Source organism: Pogona vitticeps, chromosome 2, assembly GCF_051106095.1.
Source record: "Pogona vitticeps strain Pit_001003342236 chromosome 2, PviZW2.1, whole genome shotgun sequence".
NCBI classification, from domain to species: domain Eukaryota; kingdom Metazoa; phylum Chordata; class Lepidosauria; order Squamata; family Agamidae; genus Pogona; species Pogona vitticeps.
This window is the reverse complement of record NC_135784.1, coordinates 229,335,496-229,362,294: the sequence shown is the minus strand read 5'-3', so window position 1 is coordinate 229,362,294 and position 26,799 is coordinate 229,335,496. Positions and strand designations below refer to the sequence as shown.

Sequence of the window (26,799 nt, the reverse complement as noted above, 5' to 3'; positions counted from 1 at the left end):
TGTGATTTCAGTTAATAAAACAAGACAGGTATGTTACAAAACTATATGCAACTGGGACAGTGAAATATAATATAAAATATTAATGCACACACATAGAACTTACCCATTAGACCTTTTTACGTTAGATGAGCATGGTATACACAAGCATTAGTCTTAATACACATCAGTTCTTTCATTGCTTTAAACATTTTCCACTGAAAAATAAATTTGGTAACAGCTGCTTATTTTGTGCAACTGCATAAATACTAGACTACCTAAAAGTGTGTTTAACTACATAGAACATCTAAGCTGAAAACTGTTCAACCTGAAATGATGGCAAATGACATATTTGATGTCCCAGCTGAGAAAAGTTTGGGGGGGGGTCGATGGAGGGAGAAAAAGAATAGCTAAAACAGTCCACTTTTGCCTTTTACCTCTTTTCTTCTTTTGCTCTCAGTTGCTCTTCCTGTCTCAGAACCTGAACCATTACGGATTCAAACACGCCTGTGGTCAAGCCTGCTAAACTGCGTGGTGTAGAGCGACGCCTTGTTGAAGTACAAGCTGTCCCCTTCTCATCTTCCAGCCCATAGAACCCTTTAGATGTTACTGCTATTGCTGTCTTCTCTCTCAAATGCCTTGAAAGAAAAATCAAATCAATGCACGAGAATATTTTCCTGACCAGCAGTAATCTAGTAACTACACTTTTCAGAAACTTACAAGGCTAGTCTTCAAGTGGTACTGCTGCATGTTTTCTTCATAGCACAATATGTTTCTCAACTAAATAAAGTCTGGGGGTTATGCCATATTTGATATTTCAAATAAGATTCTTTCTTTACAATAGAACAATTGTCTTCTGAAGAGGTAATTTACATATCTAAAGCCAGTTTCCATTTATGTCTTCTGAACATGAATAAAATATACACCTCAAAAAATATACAAAATACTCTGATGCACAAAAATGTTGCAAACTCAATGCAATACCACTTGACCACATTTGTCAAATTTTAACAGTAATTACCAAATGCTCTAAAGCAAACTTTGGAACTATAGTCTCATCTATGCATGTTCACTTCACTGAACTCAGTAGGACTTCCAAATGAACATGCATAGTGCTGTATCTGTAAGCATATCTCTATCTGTATACTGTATTTAACTGCTAGTACCTCTGACTATATCATTGAAGTGTTTCATTTGAGCAAAGGCTACATTAGTCTTTGTAATGTCACCCTATAAAGCATGTTGCAATTTAAAATTGTTATATAGTAAAAAAAAGGAAAGTATTGAAAATGGCTTATTTTTTTCCTGCTATACTTTTGCAGTACTAAAGTAACATGAAACAAATATTTATCTTCTGACCTAACTATATATAATCTCAACAGTTTAAGGCAATTAAAACAAAAGGTTGTTTCATCATCATTCAACATTATTTGGTGCAACCACTGACACAATTCTCTTTTTTCGAACACCATTACTCAAGTAATATTGAGAAAATTTGAAAATTAAAAATAAAATAAAAGTCTTAAAGACACTGCCAAACATTTTCTGAAAATAATATAAAGATATAATATAAATATGTAGATGTAGTTTTAAAACATACCAAAATACCTTTACAGAAAACAACATTCTTCAAAGAATGTTATATGAAAGATAGGATATACAAAATGAAGATATTGCTGATTACTCTAGTTATTTTATTTATTACATTTTCCATACTTTGTATAAGTCAAGTAATCTCATTCTGCACTCAAATTTATTTTTAATTGTAATGCTTTCCTTTTAACAAGACTGGTGTGCATGTATCATACTTTCAGGATAACCAGTACAGAAAGAAATGAAGCCACAATTCTAAACACTCTCATTGGAGTCTATTTCATGTATTCCATCAATCAGTTACAGCAACTTACACAAACCTTACATAAACATCAATAGGATTCTAGCCACTACTGAATTTAATAGCCATACATATAAACTTTATTGTTTCTGGCCATAGACCTTTACAATGACTATTTACACTTCTATTATTTGTACTTCCAAGATCCTTCTATGAGCACTGCTATTCGGAAGAACAACTAACTACTGGAGGAGAAGAATGCTTGTTTTTTATGTAGCTGAATAAGAAATCCATTTTCCAAATTGTGAACAAATTTTCGTTTTCTATAGTGTTAAACGCATACTTTCATTTGTCATGGGACTTTAACTGTGCTCAACAGAGAAAGGCTAAAATATGTTCCAAGAAGTTTTCAGAATTTCCATTCAGTTCAGGGACAACTTCTTGCCAGCCAAATGTTTTTTTAAAATATCAAGAAAACATGCAAATTGACGTTAAGACCCATAAGATGCACTTAAGTGTGGAAGATTCTCAGATATGAAGGTTCTCTTATTATTTTATATGTCCTTGATTCTATCATGATTTTATTTGACTATATCTGTATTTTAAAGAATTGTGATGGCTTTTAGCTAATACAATAAACTTGAACTGACTGACTTAAGTGGCTTGGTTCAAATATTTTGGCAAGTGTTTAAAAATATCAGGCATCTTATGTTCAACTGTGCAGAGAGTATGAGAAAAAACATGTGGGAAGGGAGATTTCCTCTTTCAGTAGGTACTGGCAAATAAGTGTTCACTTTTCAGCTGACTTGTAAAACTTCCTATGTGCAATTCTGGAATAATAATTATAACCATGATTAGATAATTTATATATTTCAATAAATTATTGTCATTCTGGGTTTCCTGCAGTGCTTGATCTGAATATCAAGTTTAGATCTGAAGGTGGAGGCAGACACTAAGAAGAAATTCTCTACATCAAGCTGCATTGCCATTGAATCCCAAGAAATTCAAGAACCAATATGAAAAGAAGAGACACTGAAGAATGATGATGAAGATGCTAATGTGAGCAAATCATGTCTAAGTTGAAAAACTAATTCTAGATTTTGGATAATTTTTTTCCAATTTAATGTCACCAAAGGCCAATGCAAAGCAATAATTTCTGCTATAAACAGAAATAAGCAGAGTGATGTTGTGTTTGGTTCAGTCAACCTTTTCCAGACTACTCCATTTGTGATGAAATGGAGTTGTTAACCTACCAAAGTGTAGGCTCAGTCTTGGAACTGTTTTGAAGATTGCTTTGATTTAGGATTTATTTTCTCTAAAGGGACATTTTCATTACATAAGGAATCACATGCAGAGAATCAGCTCTATATCTGTACATAAGACAATTCAATTAGCAGTTTTTCTCCTGGAGTGCCTAGAGATGGGCACAAACTGACAGTTTGGACAATGACCAAGTAAATGTTCCACAGTTTGGTGCCCTGACCAATTGGAAACAATGCCCTGGCTTCCCTGCCCCACCTCCTCTTGGCATTGTTTTTGAGTAGGCACCTGCTGGAGGGACATGGCCCCAAAATGTGGAACACTGGTTTGGTCATCATTCGAATCAGTATGAACTACCAAACCAGTGGTTTGTGCCCATCTCTAGGTCTATCAAGTCTGCTTCATATTTACTAGACAGCTGATTGTTTTTTTTAACTCTGGTACAAATACTATTCTGGTATCAGACACCTATAATGTTATAGCAGACAAGACTTAAAAATATGAAATTAGCGACTCATACAGAAACCCTAACATGAAATTACAGAACTAACTGCATGGCTGGAGTGTGGGTGGGGACTGATCATTTCAAAAGAGTTTAGTATGTTTTGTACAATGGTGAATTTAAAAGTAGATGGCTATATTAAATAAATGTTCTACCAAATTTATGGACTTCTTAAGTAAGAGAGATAAAATCAAATCTGACAATAATGAAGGTGAGATAAATCAGGGATAATATGGTGGATCCAGATATGAATCAATTTATAGAGAAGCTGACGGAATTCTACAAAGAAAGAGGTAGAGAATTTGCCACACTGAAGAATATGAAATTCACAAAGTTTCAGAAGCATTTGAAGGACTATGGAGAAAGTTGAATATTTACTGTAGCTGGAAAAAGACTACTAGTAGTAATAAAAAGCAGCCACATTCAAGTTTATTCAAGTGATGAATTAGATAAGGAAAATGAGTTTCTTTTGCAATGGTGCAGAGGGATCCTTCTGTGACTCTTCATTCAGTAATGAAAAACCTTTAAGAATCCACCTGGCTTGCGGTCAGTGGGAATCCAAGACTTGAAGAACAACAGCAACAAAATGAATCTGCATAATTATCTGATTTTTACATGGTATTAGGATGCAGTACCTTCTGTAAGAACTGCAGCATAATTCTTGCTCAAAGTACAAGTGCTAACAGTATTCAGAAAGCTTTGCAGCTTGTGGAAGTACATATGGTAAAAGACAAAATCCCAGGAGTCCCTTTTCTTCAGGGCAGAGAGGATATTACTAAGCAAATGTTATTTAGTGATATAATTAAGTCACTGCTGCAACAGCTAGAACAAAGTGCAAATGTTGAAATCAAAGAACTCTGAGCAATAAACACATTCCTGAAGTGATATGGACTAGAGATGGAGTGAATTTTTTTTTTAAAGGCAATTCATTTTAATCCGTTATTCGTCAAGGTTAATAGATCAATTAATATGAATATATGAATATTCTTTGACAAATTAATGAATTGATCCGTTGATTTGTCTGCACTTGAAATGGCTATAACACAGGCCCCAAACCACCTACAGACACCACATTTGCAAGGGGGCTTCCTCAGACGCGTTTCTACAACTCCTGAATGTTTGGTGAACATTGGATCATGGACCCCCGAGTTATCTAGTCACAAAGATGAACACTCCAGGAAAGCTCCCCCAGGTACTTAGAGACTCCAGAATCACAACAGAGCTTCCTATGTCTTTCCCCAACACACCTACCAACTTTGGTGAAGTTTGGATATTGGACATCTGAGTTATTCACCTACAAATTGGGTCCCTCCAGCAGAGTTTACCACACAGCACAGAAGCCCATTCTGCCTACTGGCCACCAATCAACTAATCAAAAGCCAAAAGGAAACCACACACACACACAGCCAGCCACCCCAACAGCCTACCCCAACATCCCCTTCCTTTCCCTACCTTAGCCCCCGCCCCACTCCCGCCAACACCCCCTTACCTTAATAGCTGCGAAGGCCATCAGGCCTTCACAGCCACAGTGTGTAAAAAGGGAGACTGGCTGCCTTTTGCAAATATGGCGGTGGTGGCTTCATTTAGGGTAGGGAAGCTGCAGCTACCATCTTTGCAAAGGGGAGCCTGGATTCCCTGAAGGCAGGCTAAGAGAATCCAGGCTGACCTTTGTAAAGATGGCAGCTGCAGCCTCCCTACCCTAAATGAAGCCACCACCGCCATCTTTGCAAAAGGCAGCCAGTCTCCCTTTTTACATTCGTGGCTCCGAGGCCAGAAGGCCTCAGCAGCAGCGATTAAGGTAAGAGGGTGTTGGTGGGGATGGGGTGGCGTCGTGTGGGGCCTAAGGTAGGGAAAGGAAGGGGGTGCAGGTTAGGCTCTGGTATTAGATGGCTGTGTGGGGTGGTGGCTGCCTTTCTGCCGCAGATTAGCTGATCAGCGGCTGGTAGACAGAATGGTTTGTTTTGGTTTTTTTTAATAAAGGACAAATAAAAACTGGTAAATATTCATTCCTTCGTATTCGTGGGTGTAACGGTACCCAAGGTATGACGTCATTCCTGCCTGTCAATCAGGGGATGGAGCAGGAGGGGCGGAGCCAGAATGACAGTTGGAACAGCTGGGTGAGACAGTTAGGAGTTGGAATCAGATAGAGAGAGGTTCAGAGTTAGGGACCAGAAGTTATTGAAACAGTGCTAGGGCATAGGAGTAACAAAAAGGGTTAAGAAAAGAAATTGAAAAAATAAAACATATTGGACAAGCAGGAATGATCTCATCAGTTTATCAAAAGAAATACTGACATGATCTGATATACGTTAACACCTGATTTAACACACATGAATATATAACACAGTCACATTGGATTATACTTATGATTCTGTTCAATAATAAAAGAATGTTTATTTAAAGCCCTTGTCTCCTGAAATTGTATGACCCTTTGGGGTGACAGCTCCTGAGTGTGTGGGATTTGATTTGGTAGTGGTATAATACCTGGTGGCAGTGAAAAGGGCGTATTTACCTTTGTGGAGCCCAGAGGTATAAAGGGCACAAAGGGGGATCGCCACAAGTGGTGGCAGCGAAGTGGGATTCGAAAGATAATCCGGAGAGCCAAAAGATTTAAGTAAACCGAAGGAAAAAAATTGAATTTCCTGAGCTTAGGGAACCCAGTAGCCTGGTGCTGACAGGGCAGGAGTTGGAACCTTGGAAGTAGCTTGGTGAAAAGCTTAAAAAGGGACTCCTGAGTGCAGACCAGAGAAAGACTACAGAAAGGGGAAGCTCTGAGGAATATTCTACAGTTTAAACTTTACCTCAAGATTGTGAAAGACCAGGGGGGCTAGCTTTGGGGTCCTGGGCTCTGAGAGGAGAGTGCTGAGAGGACAAGAAGCAGAAGCCAGGGTCAAACACAAATCTGAGGGGAACAGAGCAAGCAGAGGGGCTTGGAAAACTGAAAAATAAACAGTAATAAGTGAGTGGCTGGAAGCCAAAAGAAACAGTGTATCCCACAAGGAGCTCAGGCAGGGTGCCTGGAATAGTAACAAAGTAGCGAAGTAAGCTGAGGACAGGTTGTCTAAAAGCTACTTAGTATTTCCCTAGCACAGAGAAAAAAAAAGGTCCCTTTTAAAATAAGGCTTGTGTTTTAAATCTGAGAACACAGAGATGCCATGCCTCCCAAGAGAGGGAAGAAGCTAATAATGGAGGTACCTGAAGGGGAAGGGTTACCTCACGAAGAGGAAAGTACTCTTGAGGTAGCTGAGCAGGAGAATACTACCCAGGAGAAAGATGATGCTCAAGAAGTGACTGCTAAGGAGGAGAATGCCTCAAGGGGAGGAGAAACTACTTTAACCTCCCAAGACTTTCAAAAATGGAAATTGGAGAAAGAGTTTCAATTAAGAAAATTGGCCATGGAGCAAGAAGCCAGAAAATTGGCCATGGAGCAAGAAAGAGAAAAGATGAGGGTAGAGGCAGAAGCCAGGAAAACAGAAATGGACATGAGGGGAAAAGGGATGGAACTGAAACACCAAATTAGAATGACACAATTAGAATTAACATTACTAAATCAGAATAATAACAATTTATCAGTTGAAGAAATTTCAAAAAGAGAAAAGTATGAGGCTCAGGCCAGACAAAGTGAGCAAGATCTTGAAAAATGGAATCTGCAAAAAGACATTAAATTAAAAGAAACAAGAGTTAGGGCTGAGGAAGAAATTTTACAGATCAGGGCTGAGTTTGAGGCTAAGCAAAAGGAGCTGGATTTGAGAATAAAAGAGGAGAAATGGCAGCTAGAAAAGAAACTAATGAAATTATCAGCCCAAAATAAAAATACTATTAATGATTCGAATCCTGAGAAGAAACCTATCTAAACCAGCTGAATGTATAAAAGTAGTACAGAACTCAAATTATTCTGAGGTGAAATTTGAAAGGAAAACCAAGAAAGTACCCCAGAGACCAACCGACAGTTGGCAGCCATTTTAAGGGCAAGCCCACAGATCAAGGACAGCATAAATTAAAAACTGGGAAGGGAAAGGAGAAAAATCTCCTAGTTTTGAACAAAAAGCCGTAAGATGTTTTGGTTATGAAGAACAAGGCAACTGTAAACCACAATGTGTTATTGGGCAACAAAAAGCGAATTTGAATTTGCCTAAGGAGGTACATTGCATAGAGCAAAAGGAGGCACCCATAAGGGCAGTTGAAGTGGGCGCCATAGCAACCACAGTTAGTGCTGGAGCAGAGAGCCCAGACCAACAGGAACACAGGGAAGTGTCAGTACTTAGAAAGAGTAAAGATGAGGTGAAACAGGTTAATTTTGTGCATACAAAATCAAAAGGAAATCGGGAAACATCATGCTACCCTGAGATAGTGAAACTGAAACTTTAGAAGGAAGTAAATTGAAGTCAGCAGAAGTAGTATCTAAGGAAAAGATACAGCTAACTGAAAAGGCTGATAATTCTGTCTGCACCCATAGCTAAAACCAAGCAACAAGAAACCCTAGCTAAGAAATTGGAGAATAAAGAATTAGAACTAGAGAAAATTAAATGTGCATCTAATATTAAGCAAGTAGATAAAAGAGAAATGCAAGGAGTACTAATGAAATTTACTCTAGTCATAGAAAAGAGAAAAGAAGTTAGAGGAAAAGCTATGATAAGGATAGCAGGCTATACCCAGCATGAGGAAAGAAATGTCAGACGTATAGCCTCTCCTTTAAAAATTATAAAAGCTAAAAGAAAATACAAGAAGATCCAGTGGTTGAGCAGATGTAAAGAGACCCTGGAGAAGCTGCACACTGCATTAAAGAAAATTTGGTGTAGTATCCAGAGAGGTCATCGAATCCAGAGAGGTCGTGTCCAGAGATGTCATCGTATCCAGAGAGGTCGTGTCAAGAGACATCTTCATGTCGTGAGAGTTCCAGAGTGTCTTCAACATCATCGCTGAGGTATCCAGATTCAAACCCAGAGCCGTGCTGAGACAAGCAGACAACAAGAAGGATCATGAGCAAGCTGAGTTCCTGAGTGGAAAGCTGCAGCTGGGGAGGAGACCTCGTGCTTCGAGGAAACGTAAGTGGGACAAAAGAGGGTGGTTGTTGCAGGAAGTCCAACCGTGCAAAGGGAAAGGACAATTTGGACTATGCTCATACTCAATACCGTTAATGGATTTACGAACTGGGAAAGCTTACAAGAACAAGCTTGCAAACTGGAAGAGAGACTTGCAAGGTATGGACTTTAAATTCCGCAAGAAAACAAAGACTCAAAAGATAGCTACTGAAGCTTGGGCTCAAAGACCTAATGAAGAACAAATAGTCCACTGAAAAATAAATGTAGAATGTAATGGACTTCCAGTTATGTACAAATTAATATAAGTAATTGCAAAAGTAATTGTCTTTGAAAAAAAATAAGAAATGTAGAATGTAATAAACTGTTTTAGTTATGTATAAGTAAAAATAAGTAACTATAAATGTAATTGCATTGAAAATGAAAGAATGGTAAGTGATGTAGAAATTAATAAGCTGTTCCTGTTATGTGTAACTAAAAGTAAGTAACTGCAAAAGTAACTGTACTGAGTAAGCAACGGAAAAGTGTATTAACAAAGAAATTGAAAGTATTGATTGAAGATGTTAATTGAGAAAAGTACTGTAAATGAAAAATTGATAAACAATGGAAAAATGTAATAACAAAGGAATTGAAAATGATAATTGCAAATGATAAGTAATTGAAGGTAAAAATGTGGAGTAAGTATTAATGTGAATTTAAATATGTAGTGTTAATAAGTGGTGAAAATATTAAATTGCTTCTATGTTGTTCATGGAGCAAACCACTATAGGTTTACTCCATGGAACAAACTTGCAAAGGAGGGAGGTATGTAACGGTACCCAAGGTATGATGTCATTCCTGCCTGTCAATCAGGGGATGGAGCAGGAGGGGCGGAGCCAGAATGACAGTTGGAACAGCTGGGTGAGACAGTTAGGAGTTGGAATCAGATAGAGAGAGGTTCAGAGTTAGGGACCAGAAGTTATTGAAACAGTGCTAAGGCATAGGAGTAACAAAAAGGGTTAAGAAAAGAAATTGAAAAAATAAAACATATTGGACAAGCAGGAATGATCTCATCAGTTTATCAAAAGAAATATTGACATGATCTGATATACGTTAACACCTGATTTAACACACATGAATATATAACACAGTTACATTGGATTATACTTATGATTCTGTTCAATAATAAAAGAATGTTTATTTAAAGCCCTTGTCTCCTGAAATTGTATGACCCTTTGGGGGTGACAGCTCCTGAGTGTGTGGGATTTGATTTGGTAGTGGTATAATACCTGGTGGCAGCGAAAAGGGCGTATTTACCTTTGTGGAGCCCAGAGGTATAAAGGGCACAAAGGGGGATCGCCACAGTGGGACTCTCTGGAACCCACAAATATGGATCGACAAATATTTAACAAATCAACTATATTTGTTGGAAAAAGCGATCTTTTTCTACTTGTCCCCATCTCTAATGTGGATATGTCCAAGTGGGACAGTCAAGTAAACTTTGCAACTTAGCAGTGTACCTCAGAGAATTATCCATTGCATTTACTAGGCAGTGATTCAGATGGTTTAACACAATAACAAGCTATAAGACCGAAGGTGAGAGTAAGATTACTCTCACAGGACTGCTGTCCTTCCCGCCCACTGCCGACAAGGAAATCCCAACACCTCCAGTTCCCCCTCCTTGGAAGATAAAACCACCTAGAACAGATCCAAGGACTGCAGAGGGAAGATTGAAGGACATGACAATTAAAGAAACCGGGACTGTTTTGGCAGGAATTGAGTGAGAGCCCCAGGTAGAAGTGGAGGCGGGGCTCATGGATATAAAAAGGAGTGACGGCGATTTACTGCCAGGTTGGGAGTGGATCTAGCTAGAAGATCCTTGGACGGAGAAAGTAGAGAAATTAAGAATCCCTAAGGAAGAAGCTGATGCCAGAAGAAGGTGCGAGAGTACCCCAAAACCCTCATATTGGGGGGGAGAGACGAGAGAGTGGCAAAGGAAGCTAAGAGAGGAGAAGGAGAAGGTTGAGAGAGAAAGGAGGGAAAGATTAGAATGGAAGATGAAGGAGCTACAACAGAGGGAGCCCTTGGAGAACCATGGCAGGTGGATTCCCCCTCCCGAGACCAGGTCTGGGTGGACGATAGGGATGAAGACACCGTCCCTCTACTGGAAGGGGAGGCAGCACAATTACTGAATACAGATATTTCACTGGACTGGCTGAGGCCCTGGAACATTCAAGGGTGAAACCACTTTAAAGTTGAAGATTGGAAACCCCCACCTGACCTGTTGTTAGAGGAAGGAAATGGTTGGAACACCTTTGTCAATACAGGTTTCTTGTTAAATAATCCAATAAACATTACACCAATTTTTAAACCAGGGAAGTCAGTTGATTTATTGCAGAAACAACCAGAGCCAGACCCTGAACCCTCACACAAGCAAAATCCCCTTCCATTCAATTTGGGATTGGTTTGATATTTATAGCTTTTATTTTTAAGGGAACTCTTGGAAAGGAAGAAAAAACGTTCCTCCTTTTTGCTAAGAAGTACTGTCCTGCTTAGAACATTAACTATCTTATCACAACACTGTAACATTTTCAAACCTCATGTATTTTCAATGATAGCACAACAGAAAAAAGAGTAATATGTACGGACTTTAAACACAAAGGCAAAATCCCTCCTTCAGTCTTTCCTTCTAAACACCTTTATAAAATACAAAGCTGGATACTTTTACTACAGCTTACATAATGAAAAGTATCTTAAACATATAACACTGAGACTTTAGGGAAGGATATTTTTGGAATTACAGTATTTTTTAAATTATAAGTAAACATAGATTTATGAGGATTCACAGATACGTTATATGTTTCTGTCTAAAACTGCTGCTTATTCTGGCCAAGGACTCCTCTATGCTCAAAGATTGTTCAGCAGCCTTATTCTCAAATATCAAGACATTTCTTCAGGAAGGCCCCCAGTTCCCCACAACCATTGACATATTTGTCCCAATATCTGAACAACTTGGACAAAAGTTTAACCTAACTAAAACACTTTCTGAGTTAAAATCAGGCACTTGCACGTTAGGCTGAATCATATAACAAAGAAAATCAGCAATAATACTCCACTTGCAAGGGCTAGGAAAAAATATTCACCCATGAGCAATCTGAATGACAGATAGGGCCCCAATTCAATACAAGTGGTCTTGCACAGTAGTGCACTAAAGAGATTCTATTTAATTTGCATTAAATAAACTGCATATATTTTGTTTTCTTTGTTGAGGCCTCTGAAAAAAATGTTCTCTGGCTCAGCAAAGTGGGTATCTTCAAAGACAGAAAGATGTCCTAGGAAACAGTGGCAAATGAACCAAATAAGGTCAATGGCGGTACTCCAAGCCAGAGTTAGAACTGGCTACTAGCTACTACCAACAATTCAAACTATGAACATGAATTTGACCCAACTCCGGGAGGCAGTAGAAAACAGGAGGGCCTGGCATGCTCTTGTCCATGGGGTCATGAAGAGTTGGACATGACTTAACGACTAAATGACAACTAGCTACTCATCAATACACCTAGCAAGCATGGCATTTTAATGCCAAATATCCTCCAATACATTTCATGAATGGGGGGGAGGCCTTTAGTCCACAGCAGCCCTGAGCCAGTTGATTATGGCAGCAATCAACTATATGAAAGAGCAAAAGGTGTAGAGATTTTTTGTACAGTGGTGCCTCGACTTACGACCATAATCCGTTCCAGAAGATGGATGTAACTTGAAATGGTCTTAAGTTGAAGCACCATTTCCCATAGGAAGGCACTGAAATGCAATTAATCCGTTCCAGCTGAAGAAAAAAATCACCAAAAAAATCACTGCAAGACGAATTGGAAACGCAATTAATCCCTTCCAGCCGAAGGGGGGGGGAGAAATGCAATCAAGCGTGCAAGACCCATTGAAAATGCACAGAAAACAAACGGAGCAGATCAGAAATGCACAGAGAACAAAGGGAACAGGTCGGAAATGCAAAGAAAACAAAGGAAAATGCAAGGGAAGCATGCAGGACCCATCAGAAATGGGGGAAAAAAACCCAAAAGCAACCAACCCCCCCAAGACCCATCAGAAATAGGGGGAACGCCAAAAAACAAACAACCCCCCAAGACCCATTGGAAATGGGGAAACACACCCAAAAGCAACCAAACCACTAAGACCCATTGGAAATGGGGAAAAACACTCGAAAAAGCAACCAACTCCCCAAGACCCTTCGGAAATGGGGGGGATAGCCCAAAAAACAAACAACCCCCCATCACAGCACAGAAACATAACTCCCCAGCTCAAAACCATGCTGCAAAAACACCCAGAACAGTTTTTAAAAAGCAGAAAACAGCACTTTACCTTACCAGGCAGCCCGAAGCCTCCCTGCAAACGCACAGACACACACGTAGAAGCGAGGCAGTCCCAAGCCTCCTCCAATGCACACTCTGTAACTACTGGGGCGAAAGAGCTACAAAGAAGCAGCCTCGTTGCCACCTACAGTTAGCAATTTGAATTTCCCTCCTTTTTTCCCTTCCTTTTTCTGTTCATAAGTGGAAGCTCTGGTCGCAAGTAGAAGCAATATTTTGCAGCCGGAGCTGGTTGTAACTCAAAATGGTTGTAAGTAAGGACATTCATAAGTTGAGGCACCACTGTACTAAGAATGGTTGCTAAAGAAGTAAAGTAAGCTTGGCAATTGCAACATATAATATAAGATAGATAAAGATGAAAAAGTGGAAGAATTGGAGGCAAAAATGAAAAGAATGATTGGGACATTACAGGATTGGTTGAAATTATGAGAAAAAGAGAACATTATATGATACTCAATTCTGGAAATGTTTTATATTATAAAGAAGCAGGAGCAGTAAAAGAGAATATAAGAAGTGTAGCCTTTATCATACATAAGAAAATTAGGTAAAACATAAAAAACACACAATGTCTTCTCAAACAGAGTAGCATAGTATATGATGAAAAAAATATCAAACTTCTGCAGTATTAAATTTATCTAAGTATATGCTGGAACTACAGTATATCACAATATACAATTCATGAGCAACAAAACCTTTATGCAATGAACATATTATTTCAAAAGAAAATAAATACAGTAGAAGGTGGATAGGGATGAGCCCCAATAGGGAGTATATGAATGAAACTGACTACAGTGGTGCCTCGCATAACAATTTTAATTGGTTCAAAAAAATGTTATGTGAAACATCGTTATGTGAAACACCATTTTCCATAGGAATGCATTGGAAACCGGTTAATCCGTTCCAATAGGCACGGATTGCCGTCCTTAAGCGAAAAAACCCATAGGAAACATCGTTAAACGATACAATGTTTCCTCCATTGGAATGTATTGAAGCCGACTCAATACATTTCAATGGCTTTGCGAAGTCAATTTTTGCAAATTTAAGTGTGTCATAAAAGGGTCAAAATGGTTTTAAATGCTTGGATTAGCTTCTGCACCCTCTAAAACGGATGCAAAAGTTAATTTGGGTTTGATCTGACTTTTCGTTAATTTTTGGTGAATTTTTCCCCCCAACTTTTGACAGCTGTCAAAATCTGACAGCTCCATTGTTTCCTATGGGGGAAGAAAAAATTCACAAAAAATTAACGAAGACTCAGCAACTGTTCTAAATGCTTGGGTTCGTTAGAGGACCCCCTAAGTCATGTGCAAACCTGATTTGGCTTTGATCTGAACTTTCGTTAATTTATGGTGAATTGTTTTCTCCCCCATAGGAAAGCATGGAGCTGTCAGATTTTGACAGGACCATTGGTTCCTATGGGCCGAAAAAAAAAATCACCATAAATTAACGAAAAGTCAGATCAAAGCCAAATCAGGTTTGCACATGACTTAGGGGGTCCTCTAACGAATCCAAGCATTTAGAACCGTTTTTGACCCTTCTAAGACACTTTTTAAATTGAAAAAAGAAACATCGTTAAGTGAAGCAGGGGACCTAAAATCGCATTCGTTATGCAAAGCATGGTCCCAAACTTCGCTAAGCGAAAATCGCCCATAGGAAACATCGTTATACGGTGCATATTATTTTCTAAAAAAACACATCGTTATGTGAATTCATCGCTAAACGAGGCACTCGTTAAGCGAGGCACCACTGTATATACTGTACTGTCCACAAGCAGAAAAATTGTGAAGGATGTAAAGGCATTGAACAACTTTAGTACAGGAAATGATCACAGAATCTTATGAGCAAAAGTTCAAACACTAAATTTGAAAGAAGAAAATGTGATCAAAATTTTGAATCAACAGGAAAATCCTAAAAAGAAAATGAAAGAATATGAAAGTGAATTAAGAAAGACAATTTTCTGAGCTTGAGAGTGCAACCAGAAACCACATCAACAATAATTTAAATACAAAAATGGCCAAAATCCATCTCCTTGACATAGTAAATCATACTACAGTAGTTTCACTGAATCCACAGGGATTTAGTAAGGCAACTCCTCCATAAGTTTTAATATTTCAAAAGGGGCTATTGTTAACTCAACTTTCTATATGAAAATAAGTTACAGTTAGATAGGCCCATTTGAATCTATGGAACTTACATAGAAGTTGACTCACCAGATCCCTGTTAATTCACTAGGACTGCTCTATTGAGACTGTCTACATTAAGCAATAAGAATTTGGCCAGTATTAGAAAAACGCCAAAATGTCACTAAGCCACCAGAATAAAAAGAAAAGAAGGGAATGTCAAAATGAAATACTGTACTTGTTTATCAGAACTCTAAAGCAAGAGAAATAAGGCACAACATTGAATCCAACAAACCACTGGAAACATATTTTAACTTTTTTTTTTTTTTTTTTTTTGTAGTGTTGTCCAGTTTACCTTGGGGAAGAGCACCTCATTTCGTTGCACCCACTTGTGAGCGCAATGACAAATAAATTTCTTATGTCTTATGTCTTATGTCTTATAAATAGAAGAAGATAACAACCTTCAGAACACGGCCGAACACGGCCAAAGAGCCCAAAAAACCCAGAACAACCATAAAAGAAATTACTTAGAAGAAATGACTAAACAAGTTATAGAAGAAAATAACATGAAAACTATATGACCATTACAGCTCAATGGTTTAGGTATCCGTCTGCAAAGCTAGGTGTTGGGAGTTTAATTCTCCTCTGTGCCTCTTTGACAGGGGCTGGACTTGATGATATTAGGAAGAATAAATATTAACATTATAAAGGACTTTGTTCAATAATATTCATTCAATAATAGAATGATAGGACAATGGAAGTAGAAATTAAATGCTTTAAAAATATTTGAACAATAAAAATTCGGAATACATTCAAATATGTATCAGCATTGAGGCTTCCTTTATAATTTATTATTGATATTTTCATCCTATGATGAATAATATTTTACAGCAGCAGCATCCAAAATTCAGTGGAGTTTTTTTTCATGTTCTTCATTTAATAGTTATTTTCATAATGTGACCTTTCTGGGTGTTTACTCACATCTGTATGTTTTGTTTACAATTATATACATTTTCTTCTACAAAAGTGTGCATATTGTTTTGTACTAGCTTAAAAAAAGTAGACATGTTATAAGGTGTAGAACTTTTGCCAACATGATTCTATTTAATTTCAAAACTGTCTGTGTCTTAAAGAGACGAATCCTACTAGAATAAACTTCTGGTCACTGGAAGCATAATCAGCTCTCCTGCAAGATTAGAAGCCGATATCCCCTAAATACACTATTATGCCTTTACATCATAAGATTTTCTTAGGTTCGTGCTGTTGAATATTCAAGAGATATCAAGAATAGTCTCCGCTACAGAGCCTCATTAACCATAAAGCTTGCATTCCAGATAGAGATGAGCATGAACCTCGGTTTATAGGATCATGCCAGTTCATATGCATGGCATTTCCTTCCCCCACCTCTTCAGCTGAATCCTCCCCACACCAGCCAGGACATACCCCTCTCCTCCTCCTCTTCGACTGTTTGACCAGTCTCTGGCAGGAGCACAGGCCCTGCATCATTGGCAGACTGCCCACTCAGACAAGGAGGCAGGATAGGCAAACCTGTCCCCCTGCAGGGAACTGGTCTAACAGTCAAAGAGGAGGAGGACAGGAGTGTGCTCCAACTGGTGAGTGGGCCATTGGCTGGAAAAGCAGGCAAAGGAAATGCCCAGCACATGTGGTGCTATGCGTACAAATCAGCATGAATCTCCAAATTGAGGTCTGTAATGCTTAGAAGAACAGGCAGTTTAACATCCTTCATTGATCCAAGCCTAAAAGTTTAATGAAAACACTTCAATTCCTCCAAGTGTATGACTGAAGTGATAATTCCTGTGATTACTTTTAAAAGTCCAAAACAGTGTTTTGAATTATTATTTACGAAGATAGCAACTTCAGTGTACCTATTAGTAAAGTTGAGATGTCATAGCTAGGAATGGTAGAATAACCCCTGTAGTATGTCACTTAAAACAAACCAAGGGCTGAGCCGGTTGCAACCATCTGAGCCCAAAAGAACCTTATCCAAATGGCAAGAAAACCTGCCTTTGGTGCTGAAGAGGGCTACAGGCTGGATGGGAAAGAACCAAAAGTCTCAATACTGCCAAAGGCTTCATGCTGGAACTACGTAGACTTCCATTAGCAATAAACAAGTGAGATTTATTTTTATTTTACAATACCAAGTAGTAGAGTCCTTTTAGATTTAAAGTACAGACATGTTTAACTAGCAAAGAACAACAGAAAGTTCTCAAAAAATGGGATGAACATTTAGTCCTATATGTTTACGTAGTTTTATCCAAAAACTTACGTTATGTGATGATCTTTGATACAGACAAATTGAATTTGAATTTGTATTAAGTTGGACACTTATTAATAATACTATGGCAGGAAATTTTAAGAATTACACTGATACGTTCCTCTGAAATACAACCACATCTGCTCAGATCCAAAAGACACAGATTCAGAACTCAGATTTAAAGCAGATATTTCTTAAAACTAGCTGTCTGGATAGTTCAGTGGTTTAGGTATCTGACTAGGGAACAAAAGGTTGGGAGTTCAATTCCTCATGACGCCTCCTGCAAGAATAGCCTTTCTATGTAATCAGGGGCAAGTTGCAAAGTTTCCCCAGAAGGAGGGAACGGTAAACTACTTCTGTGTATTGTCTACCTAGAAAACCCTGGAAATGGTCACCATAAGTTGGAAATGATTTAGTGGCATACAATTGTTATTATTTCTTAAACTATGGTTCCATCTCAATGAGGTGAAAAGAAACTCAAAATGGTACAGCAAGACATGTGTCCAGGAACAAACTACTGCAAGAGAGTGCCAAAAGAGAAAACAACACAACTGATTGCTACCAAATTTGACTACCCACACTTATCATCAATGCGCTAAAGCCCATTCTGTTTTAGATAAGATGCCTGTGCTTACTTACAGATAGCCGGACCAAAATTTTAAATGATTATGGAGTTTAATATGCAACAAAGCATAGATACAAACTTAAAAACTAGTTCTTAATTAGTATAGTATAGTTAGTTAGTATAAGTTGAAACAGACTTATAACAACTCTAAAAGGGCTTTCAAGGTAAGTGAGATATTTAATGAATGGTTTTATCAGTTCCACTCCCCTAGTGAGTTTCCACAGCCAAGCGTGCATTCAAACCCTGGTCTCCTGTCAGAACATTTTCACCGCTTATGACACTCTCTTACTGATCTCAAAGTGGTCACTGTGGAGAGAGTACGTGAGGAACTACAAATGAAGATTACAAAGGAGACTTCTGAAATGAGTTGTCTTCATAAATAAAAGAGCAGTTTTTAGTTTTGTTTTTCTCTACCCCTTTTCAGGTTAGAGCTACAATGAAAGAGATTCAGATCTTCAGTAAGACAACAGATCTTTACAGAGCCAAGCAGATCAATACAGATGACTGCACAGAGCAATGGAAACAAGAAAGATGCAAGACCTTACAGACAAATGATAGCTAACTAGTTCGACTCCAGCACCTGAGATCAGCTGACAGACCTTTTATCAGCAAGGAAGATTTATAGATAAGATTACTTTCACGCGAAAGCTGCCAAGGGGAGATGTCAATAATTCAGAAAATTTGAGTTTCTTTAGGTGTTGCCCTAAAACTGCAAATTTCTTTTAAAACTTGCCTTGGAGGTTGCTGAGAAAAGTGAAAGTACAATTAGAAAAGTGCTCTGTGAAGACAGTTTATATGACAGAATTAAAACGCCTCACTTGTTTTGATACAAAGCTACCGATAACAAGGCAGAAGTAACTCATTCAATTTTGTCCCAGTAAACACAAGAAACAGTAAAGAACAGAAGGATGATGTCATGTGAAACAGAAAAGAGAAAAAAGTGAAATGCATTTTCAAATGTCACTTGTGTTGTATTTTACCTATAATGTTGATTAACAAATACACAAAATAGATGTGGAAACCTGTGTTAAACTACTGGGAATAACAATATATTGTCCAATTGAAGCTTTTACAAAATATTATAAAAGGAGAAAAAGATGAATGTTATTTTAAGCTGTTTGTTTAATGATAATCAAGAAGATAAGAGAAAGAAATGTGTCATTTGTTTTATAAGGCTTTAGCCTTATAATTAATAAAAATCGTTTTGAAAAAAGCAAAGCAAAAAAATGGTTATAAAATTATGTTATCCTGTAGCTTTGGCATCCCTAATGCCCCTTTTCAGTTTAGCTCTGGCCTCTCTATACTGTAGTTCATCACCAGAATGAAAAGCAGCATTTCTGGCTTTTAGTAAAAGGCGCACTTCTCTATTTAGCCAAGGCTTGTTATTAGAAAACACTTGTACTTGTCTGGTGGTAGTAACAACATTGATGCAGCTTTTGATATAAAACAGTACTATCGAGGCATAAGTATCAACATTGTCCTCCTCAAACAGTGCCCAATCAGTGCTCCTAAAGCAATCTTGTAGTTGCTCAGATGCACCCACTGGCCACACTCATATTTCTCTAGTTGATGGATAGGCCACAGTCAATAAGGATGGGATCTCACCATTCTTCTACCCTGGTACTAAGTACAGGAGCTCCCCAGGGCTGTGTGCTAAGTCCCTTCCTCTATTCCCTGTACACACATGATTGCACCCCACTGTATAACACCAATGCAATTATTAAATTTGCGGATGATACGACAGTGGTGGGGCTCATAAATAAGAACAATGAGTCTGCTTATAGAAAAGAAGTACAAGGGTTGATACTTTGGTGTAAAGAAAATCATCTCACACTTAACATCAAAAAAACTAAAGAACTCATAATTGATTTTAGGAGGAAGAGAAATGTACATTTACCACTGTACATAAATGGCGAGGAAGTGGAGAGAGTTGGTAGTTTTAAATTTCTGGGCACTTACATCTCAAAGGACCTCTCATGGAATATAAATGCCAACATGCTAGTGAAGAAGGCACAGAAGAGGCTGTATTTCCTGAGAATGCTCGGCAAGTTAAATTTATCTCAGCATTTACTTCTGTCATACTATCGTAGCACCATTGAGAGTGTCCTAACCTATGGCATTCTGGCATGGTTTGGGAGTAGCTCTGTAGTGGACAAAAAAGCTCTACAGAGAACCATTAAAATTGCCCAGAATATCATCGGGCTCCAGCTACCAACTCTGGATGACATCTTCACATCTCGCTGTCTCAGGAAGTCACACAGCATCCTGAGAGACTCTTCCCATCCTGCTTATAACTTTTTCGAACTGTTGCCGTCTGGCAGAAGATACAGAACAATTAAGATTCGGACCACACATTTTCTGAATAGTTTTTATCCCAGAGCTATAATTGCAATTAATAATGAGCTTAAAGACCACCAGTAGTGAATAGTTAGTTGGACTGTGTTACTTGGCCTGCGGTGTAGATGTTTGTATTTTTAGTGGGGACTTTCAGTGGGTGGGGAGTGTTGGGGGATTTTTTAGTGGGTGGGGAGTGTTTGGGGAATTTTATGTGTGTGCATGTGTCTGGTCTCTGGGTGTCTGTGAATTTCATTGTATGGGTATACTGTGTATATACTTACAATGACAATAGATAGATAGATAGATAGATAGATAGATAGATAGATAGATAGATAGATAGATAGATAGATAGATAGATAGATAGATAGATAGATAGATAGATAGATAGATAGATAGATAGATAGATAGATAGATAGATAGATAGATAGATAGATAGATAGATAGATAGATAGATAGATAGATAGATAAACACTATCTATTGACAATACTAGCAGACTGACACCCCTGTACTTTGCTAGGGTACTGATAAGCTACATATCCCCTTGCCAGGTTTACTGATGATCTATCCCACCAGAATGCTCCCACAGCAATGAGGTATCCCATCTGGTTGCTTTCATAGCAATGTGTCATGAAAACACGATGGGAGACACACACCATTACAGAATGGAGAGACATCTTATCCAAAGAGGGCATGAGAAACAGATGTTCTTAGATCAGCAAAGAGACAACAGCACACCAGACTATGGATATCACATAGTAACAGATTCTCACTGGCCAAGGCTGGGTGGGCTCTTCTCTTTTTAGAAATAACTTTGTGTGTGTGTGTAGATATGCTTAGAGGCTCAATAATACATTTAATTTTATATTTTCTTATTATAAGAACTCTGATGTTCTTGTATTTTTAATACAGCTTTTAAAGCTTTTGGAGTTATATTGCTTTTTACGTTTAAATGAAGTGTTACAGAGCGATATTCTCTTTAAGGTGCTTTTTAAATGTGTCCTTATATAAACTCTTCCCCCCCCCCCCCAAACATGACTAAAGTTCTTATCTGGACTCTTTGTAGCTGAAAGTTTATGATTGAGCTGTGTATTCTGATTTAAGTACTTGTTGAAATTTTAAATTCAGTTTTTATAGATTTTAAGCATATGTGCCTACAGTTTGTTCCTCATAACTATAAGACTGTCTTTGGTATTTTTTGGATTTGCTATATTTAAGTATGGAACCTACATATAATGTAAATAAATCAAACATGTAGTAATAGACAGGTTTTGGAATTGCCTGGAATTTTACAACAAAGGAAAGACTTATAATGAGATACTCAGATGAGTTTGGAAATGCTTGTCACTGATTGTCTTGTTTCATTCTGGGATGAATCCTTTACTAGGATGTCAGCTATGATGAATCATAGGCATCTATTCTTTGCCTGGAGGTCTATAAATCCTCTTCAGATATTGTCAAGGACTTTTTACATATTGATCTATGTGTATAGTATAGCTGTATCTAAAAGTTGGCTTTCTGTACTATCATGTGCTTAGGGAAAAATTATCTTTCCAGCCCTCTTGTCTCAGCACAGCCAGGTACTTCCCAATAATGATATACCCCTATACTTCTAAGCCACTATACTACAGCTCACTAACGACAGACAAGCTAATTACCTGTGTATGGCATATAACATTACCAAAATGGACAGAAGCAAGCTAACTAGGCGTAGGCTGGACAGATCAAGTGCCAGGTGGATACACAATTGGCTACAGAATCATATTCAAGGAGTGATGATTAATGGGTCCTTCTCTAACTGGGATGAGGTAACAAGTGGGGCACCCCAAGGCTCAGTCCTCGGCCCGTTGCTCTTCAATATTTTTATTAATGATTTGGAGGAGGGAGTGCAGGGAATGCTTGCCGAATCTGCAGATGATACAAAATTGGGCGGAATAGCTAACACCCTAGAAGACAGAAACAAAATTCAAAATGACCTTGATAGGATGGAGCATTGGGCTGGAAACAACAGAATGAAATTCAACAGGGATAAGTGCAAAGTACTGCACCTAGGAAAAAGAAACCAATTGCACAATTATAACATGGGGGATACCTGACTCAACAAAACTACAAGTGAGAAGAATCTTAGAATTGTTGTAGATCACATGCTAAATATGAACCAACAGTGTGATGTGGCTACAAAAAGGCAAGTGCTATTTTAGGCTTTAATAGAAGTATAGTTTCCAAATCCCACGAGGTGCTAGCCCCCCTCTATTCAGCACTGGTTAGACCTCACCTTGAGTACTGTATCCAGTTCTGGACACCACACTTCAAGAAGGATGCTAACAAATTGAAACAAGTTCAGAGGAGGGCAACAAGGATGATCAGAGAGCTGGAAACCAAGCCTTATGATGAAAGGCTGAGAGAATTGGGCATGTTTAGCCTTGAGAACAGAAGACTGAGGGGGTGATAGGATGGAGCATTGGGCTGGAAACAACAGAATGAAATTCAACAGTGCAGAGATACAATCAAAGCATATCTGCCAGGTGATTATCTGAGTTTTTCTTGGATGCCTCCAGTATTGGAGCACTCACCAACTCCCGAGGTAACTGATTCCACTATCATACTGCTCTAACAGTTAGGAAGTTTTTCCTGATATTCAGCCAAAATCTGGCTTCCTTTAACTCGACCCATTGTTGCATGTCCTGCACTATGGGATGATCGAGAACATATCCTGCCCCTCTGTTGTTTATCTGCCAATCTGCCACTAGTTGATTACATCAACTTTATTCACCATTAATGACAGAGGTCTGGGCAATGTATCATTTAAGAAACAAGTAGAAATTGTTTATTGTTACAGGTGATAACAGTCCAGTCAATGTCGTTAACTCTCAACAAACAACCTTCTTCCTTCACTCTGAACCACCTACTCTCTTTCTCTCTCTCCCTCCTTTTCTTCACCCCACTTAACTCCGCCCCTCACCAACTCCCATTGATGCATACAAATCTCCACATAAATATTAACGAGCAGGGTGAACGCTACACATGCACCAAATACACTGGTGATACTTGTACCTATGCATGAAGGACTAATATTGGGTTCTCCCATCACAAGCACACTTGAAGATGAAAACTATTTGGTAACAATATACTGTAAATGCCTTCACTTCCTAATGGTTTTCATGTAAAATATCTATTCTAGCAAGACACGCTGAGGTCAGAAATTACACTAAGGTTCAAGTGTGGGCAGTCCATGGGCTATTTCAAAGTCTGAGAATCTCATCTGACTTCGAACTAGCACCATAACTGCCAAGAAGTTAACATTTAAAACAGTCAAGCTACCTATCACTGAACAAATCACTCACATTTCCCTGAAGTTAAGATCCTTATGTCAGTGTTCTGTCTTGCTCAGTTTCAAATGAGCATACGTAATCCAGGAATGTTACATTATTCATAACTAAGCACAAATATGCAGCAACAAGACTTAATTCTGTGTAGTCACTGACCCAAATTCACAGAGATTTATATCCATACATGCTTGTATATGAGGAGCATTGGTTGCTGCCATCAGTTTTAATAATATTGCTCATCCACTAGGGATGGTTTGTCTTTCAAGACACACCAGATAGGCTGTCAACAGCAATTAGGGTTTAATGAAAAGTTTTTAAATGGAAAACTGGGGAAGGGAGAATTTGTTGCTCTAGAACACTTGAGGCTCCCGTCTAATATGTTTGTCTTACACTTTTCAGTTTTGTCTACTGAGGCTGCAATCCTAGACAATGTAACCTTGGATGTAAGCCCCACTGAATTCAATGGGGACAGAAGTAAAACTACACAGCAAATGTATATTAATGTTAAAAGTAATGTAACTATGTGCTATGATGGCTGAATAGCTCAGTGAGTTACATATCTGGTTGTGGAGCCACAGGTTGGGAGTTTGATTCACCACTCAGGGATGTGAAGCCTTGGGCAAACTGCATAGCCCTAGAATGCTCCCAGAACAAGAAATGATAAACCACCCTGGAGTACTCTATACCTAGCAAATCCTAGAAAGGGTCATTATAAGAATGAATTTATTTGATGGCACTTTATTATTATAATTATGTGAACTGTTTTTCTAATGGCCAAAAGCAGTCTAGTCAGATAAAAAAATTAAATAAATTATGAAGTGTAGTTTATTATTTTCAATCAAATTTAAATTAATTGATTGTTTTAAAAATGGAATACTTATTTTAGGTGATGACAACTGAATTATATAAATAACTGTATTATTTAGAGATTAGGGCGGGAGAATGGAAAGCTGAATACTCCATACATCCCCTTTGCATGTGCCTGAACAATTATATGCCTGACTTTTTGCTTCCTAAGAGTGGTCATCTGAAAAGTCTAACTACATTTTAACTTTATTTTAACTAATACTGTATCAATCTCACTTATCCAATTTGATTTCAGTTATGCTCATTGCTGGCATAAACACAATCCTAGCCTATTTGACAAGGCAGATTGAACATCTATCAATAGTAACTGTGTAAGGCCTCAAATTTATACTTTTACAGGAGAGATTTTATAGATCACAGTACATATTTATAGTAGTTGAAGGAAATGAAAAATGAAGTAATTAAACCCATTTAAAAACAAATGACACAGGTTTATACGTAATATGAGAGTAACTGGATTGGATCCATAGTTTGCTCCCACTGAGTGGAATACTATTCAGAATGCTGCAGCCAGCAAGGACAGAATCTGTTTTGTTGTTGGTCTTCTTTGCCCCACAGCTTCCAACACTGTCTTTCTTTCTGCTCAGGAGAAACCCCAAACATCCAGAGTATACTAGGGAGATGCAACAAAATGGACAAAACTCTCATGTTTCCCTTTCTGTACCAAGGGTGCTCTGCTGGATCAAAAGCCTTCCATTAACAGAAAGAGCCTTTTGATCTGTAATATGCAAGCCCTGAATCCAAAGCAATATTTGCTGCTAAAATCCTGAAAAGTAACACTTTTAAACTTTTATCCATCATAATTGTTGTAAGCCGTCCAGAGACCTTTGGGTAGAATGGACGGCATATAAGTTAAATAAATAAAACATTTATATTCTGCCTTTCAGCTCCACTTCTCTGTAGAGACAGACTTCAAACACTCTTATTACACTTGCCTAAGACAAGGAGACTAGATGATAGCTTCTTACAATAACAATCCCTTATTTTTTTCCAAAATATATTACAGGGAACTTTTTGTTGATATTATAATTACTGCTAATAGCAATTAAATCTCACCACAACACTGTATATAAAGTAGTAATTTTACCACAGTATCACTAATTGATATGCAAATATAGGTCTGCCAGTTTTAGTAGATGGGAGGAGCTCTGGCTTTGGCCAATGATTGGTGGAGCAACTAAGATCATTTCTGCTAAATGCTTTCTGAAGTGGAACATCTTTATCTTTAAAAGAGCCTTGTGCCGCAATGGTTAAACCGCTGTACTGCAGCCAAAACTGTGCCCACGACCTGGGGTTCAAATCTCAGGTAGCCGGCTCAAGGCTGACTCAGCCTTCTATCCTTCCGAGGTCGGTAAAATGAGTACCCAGCTCGCTGGGGGGGCAATGTGTAGCCTGCATAATTAACTTGTAAACCGCCCAGAGAGTCCTTGTAGCACTATGGGGCAGTATAGAAGCGGCATGCTTTGCTTTGCTTTTATGGCTGATGATGTTCCAGGAGTGAGAGTGCCACAGAACAGCAGCTCAGTAGGCAAAGGGGACAGGCACATAAGCACAAGGGCAGTTTTCACTTATCCCTAAAACTGCACAATTTGGAAGAACACTAGTTACTTATGATTCATAGACAGCAGCAAAATAATGCCATGAGGAGTTAAAATGTCAAAGCCTGCACATGAATATATTTGCATGTTAATAGAACTCAGTTATACACCAGCATAAGTGAATGCAGCATTCATAGGTGTTTACAAAGCAAATATAATATTTATGGTCAGATCTAACCAGAATGGATTTGATTTAAATCACAATTTGATTTTTTAATTGATTTTTTAAAAAAATTAAGTAAAAAAACCCACAATTAATTTATATCGTGATTTATTTATTTATTTATTTATTTATTTATTTTATATCCCGCCTATCTAGTCAATAGACCACTCTAAATCAGTGGTTCTTAAACTTTTTGAAAGAAACGCCCCCTTGAGCCATTGAGGATGTTATCATTGCCCCCTCCCCACACAATATCTTTCTTATTTATTTATTTATTTATTTATTTGTTTGTTTGTTTGTTTGTTTGTTTGTTTGTTTGTTAATTCATTCATTCATTCATTCATTCATTCATTCAAGAAAGACACAAATCCAATGACCCCTGAAAATAAAATTCAATTGCAAGAAAATGAAATGCCCGGGGGAAAAAACAGGAACATTTAATGATTTAGTTACAAGTGAATTTTAAGATGCAAAAAGAAATATAAAAAGGGCATAAAAACAAACCGCAATGCAGGAAC

At 38.1% G+C, this 26,799-nt stretch overlaps 1 protein-coding gene across 2 annotated transcripts in view; it reads right to left on the bottom strand.

The window, feature by feature from the left end:
* Positions 1-26,799, bottom strand: part of BRD10 (bromodomain containing 10) — a 90,030-nt gene that overhangs the window by 55,696 nt on the left and 7,535 nt on the right. Inside the window, exon 2 of one of the 2 annotated variants that reach the window (XM_020810378.3) lies at positions 414-614. The exons of the other annotated variant lie outside the window; for it this stretch is intronic. Coding sequence (XP_020666037.3) covers positions 414-614 — 201 coding nt within the window. The remainder of the gene's footprint in view (positions 1-413; positions 615-26,799) is intronic. 2 annotated transcript variants of the gene reach the window in all.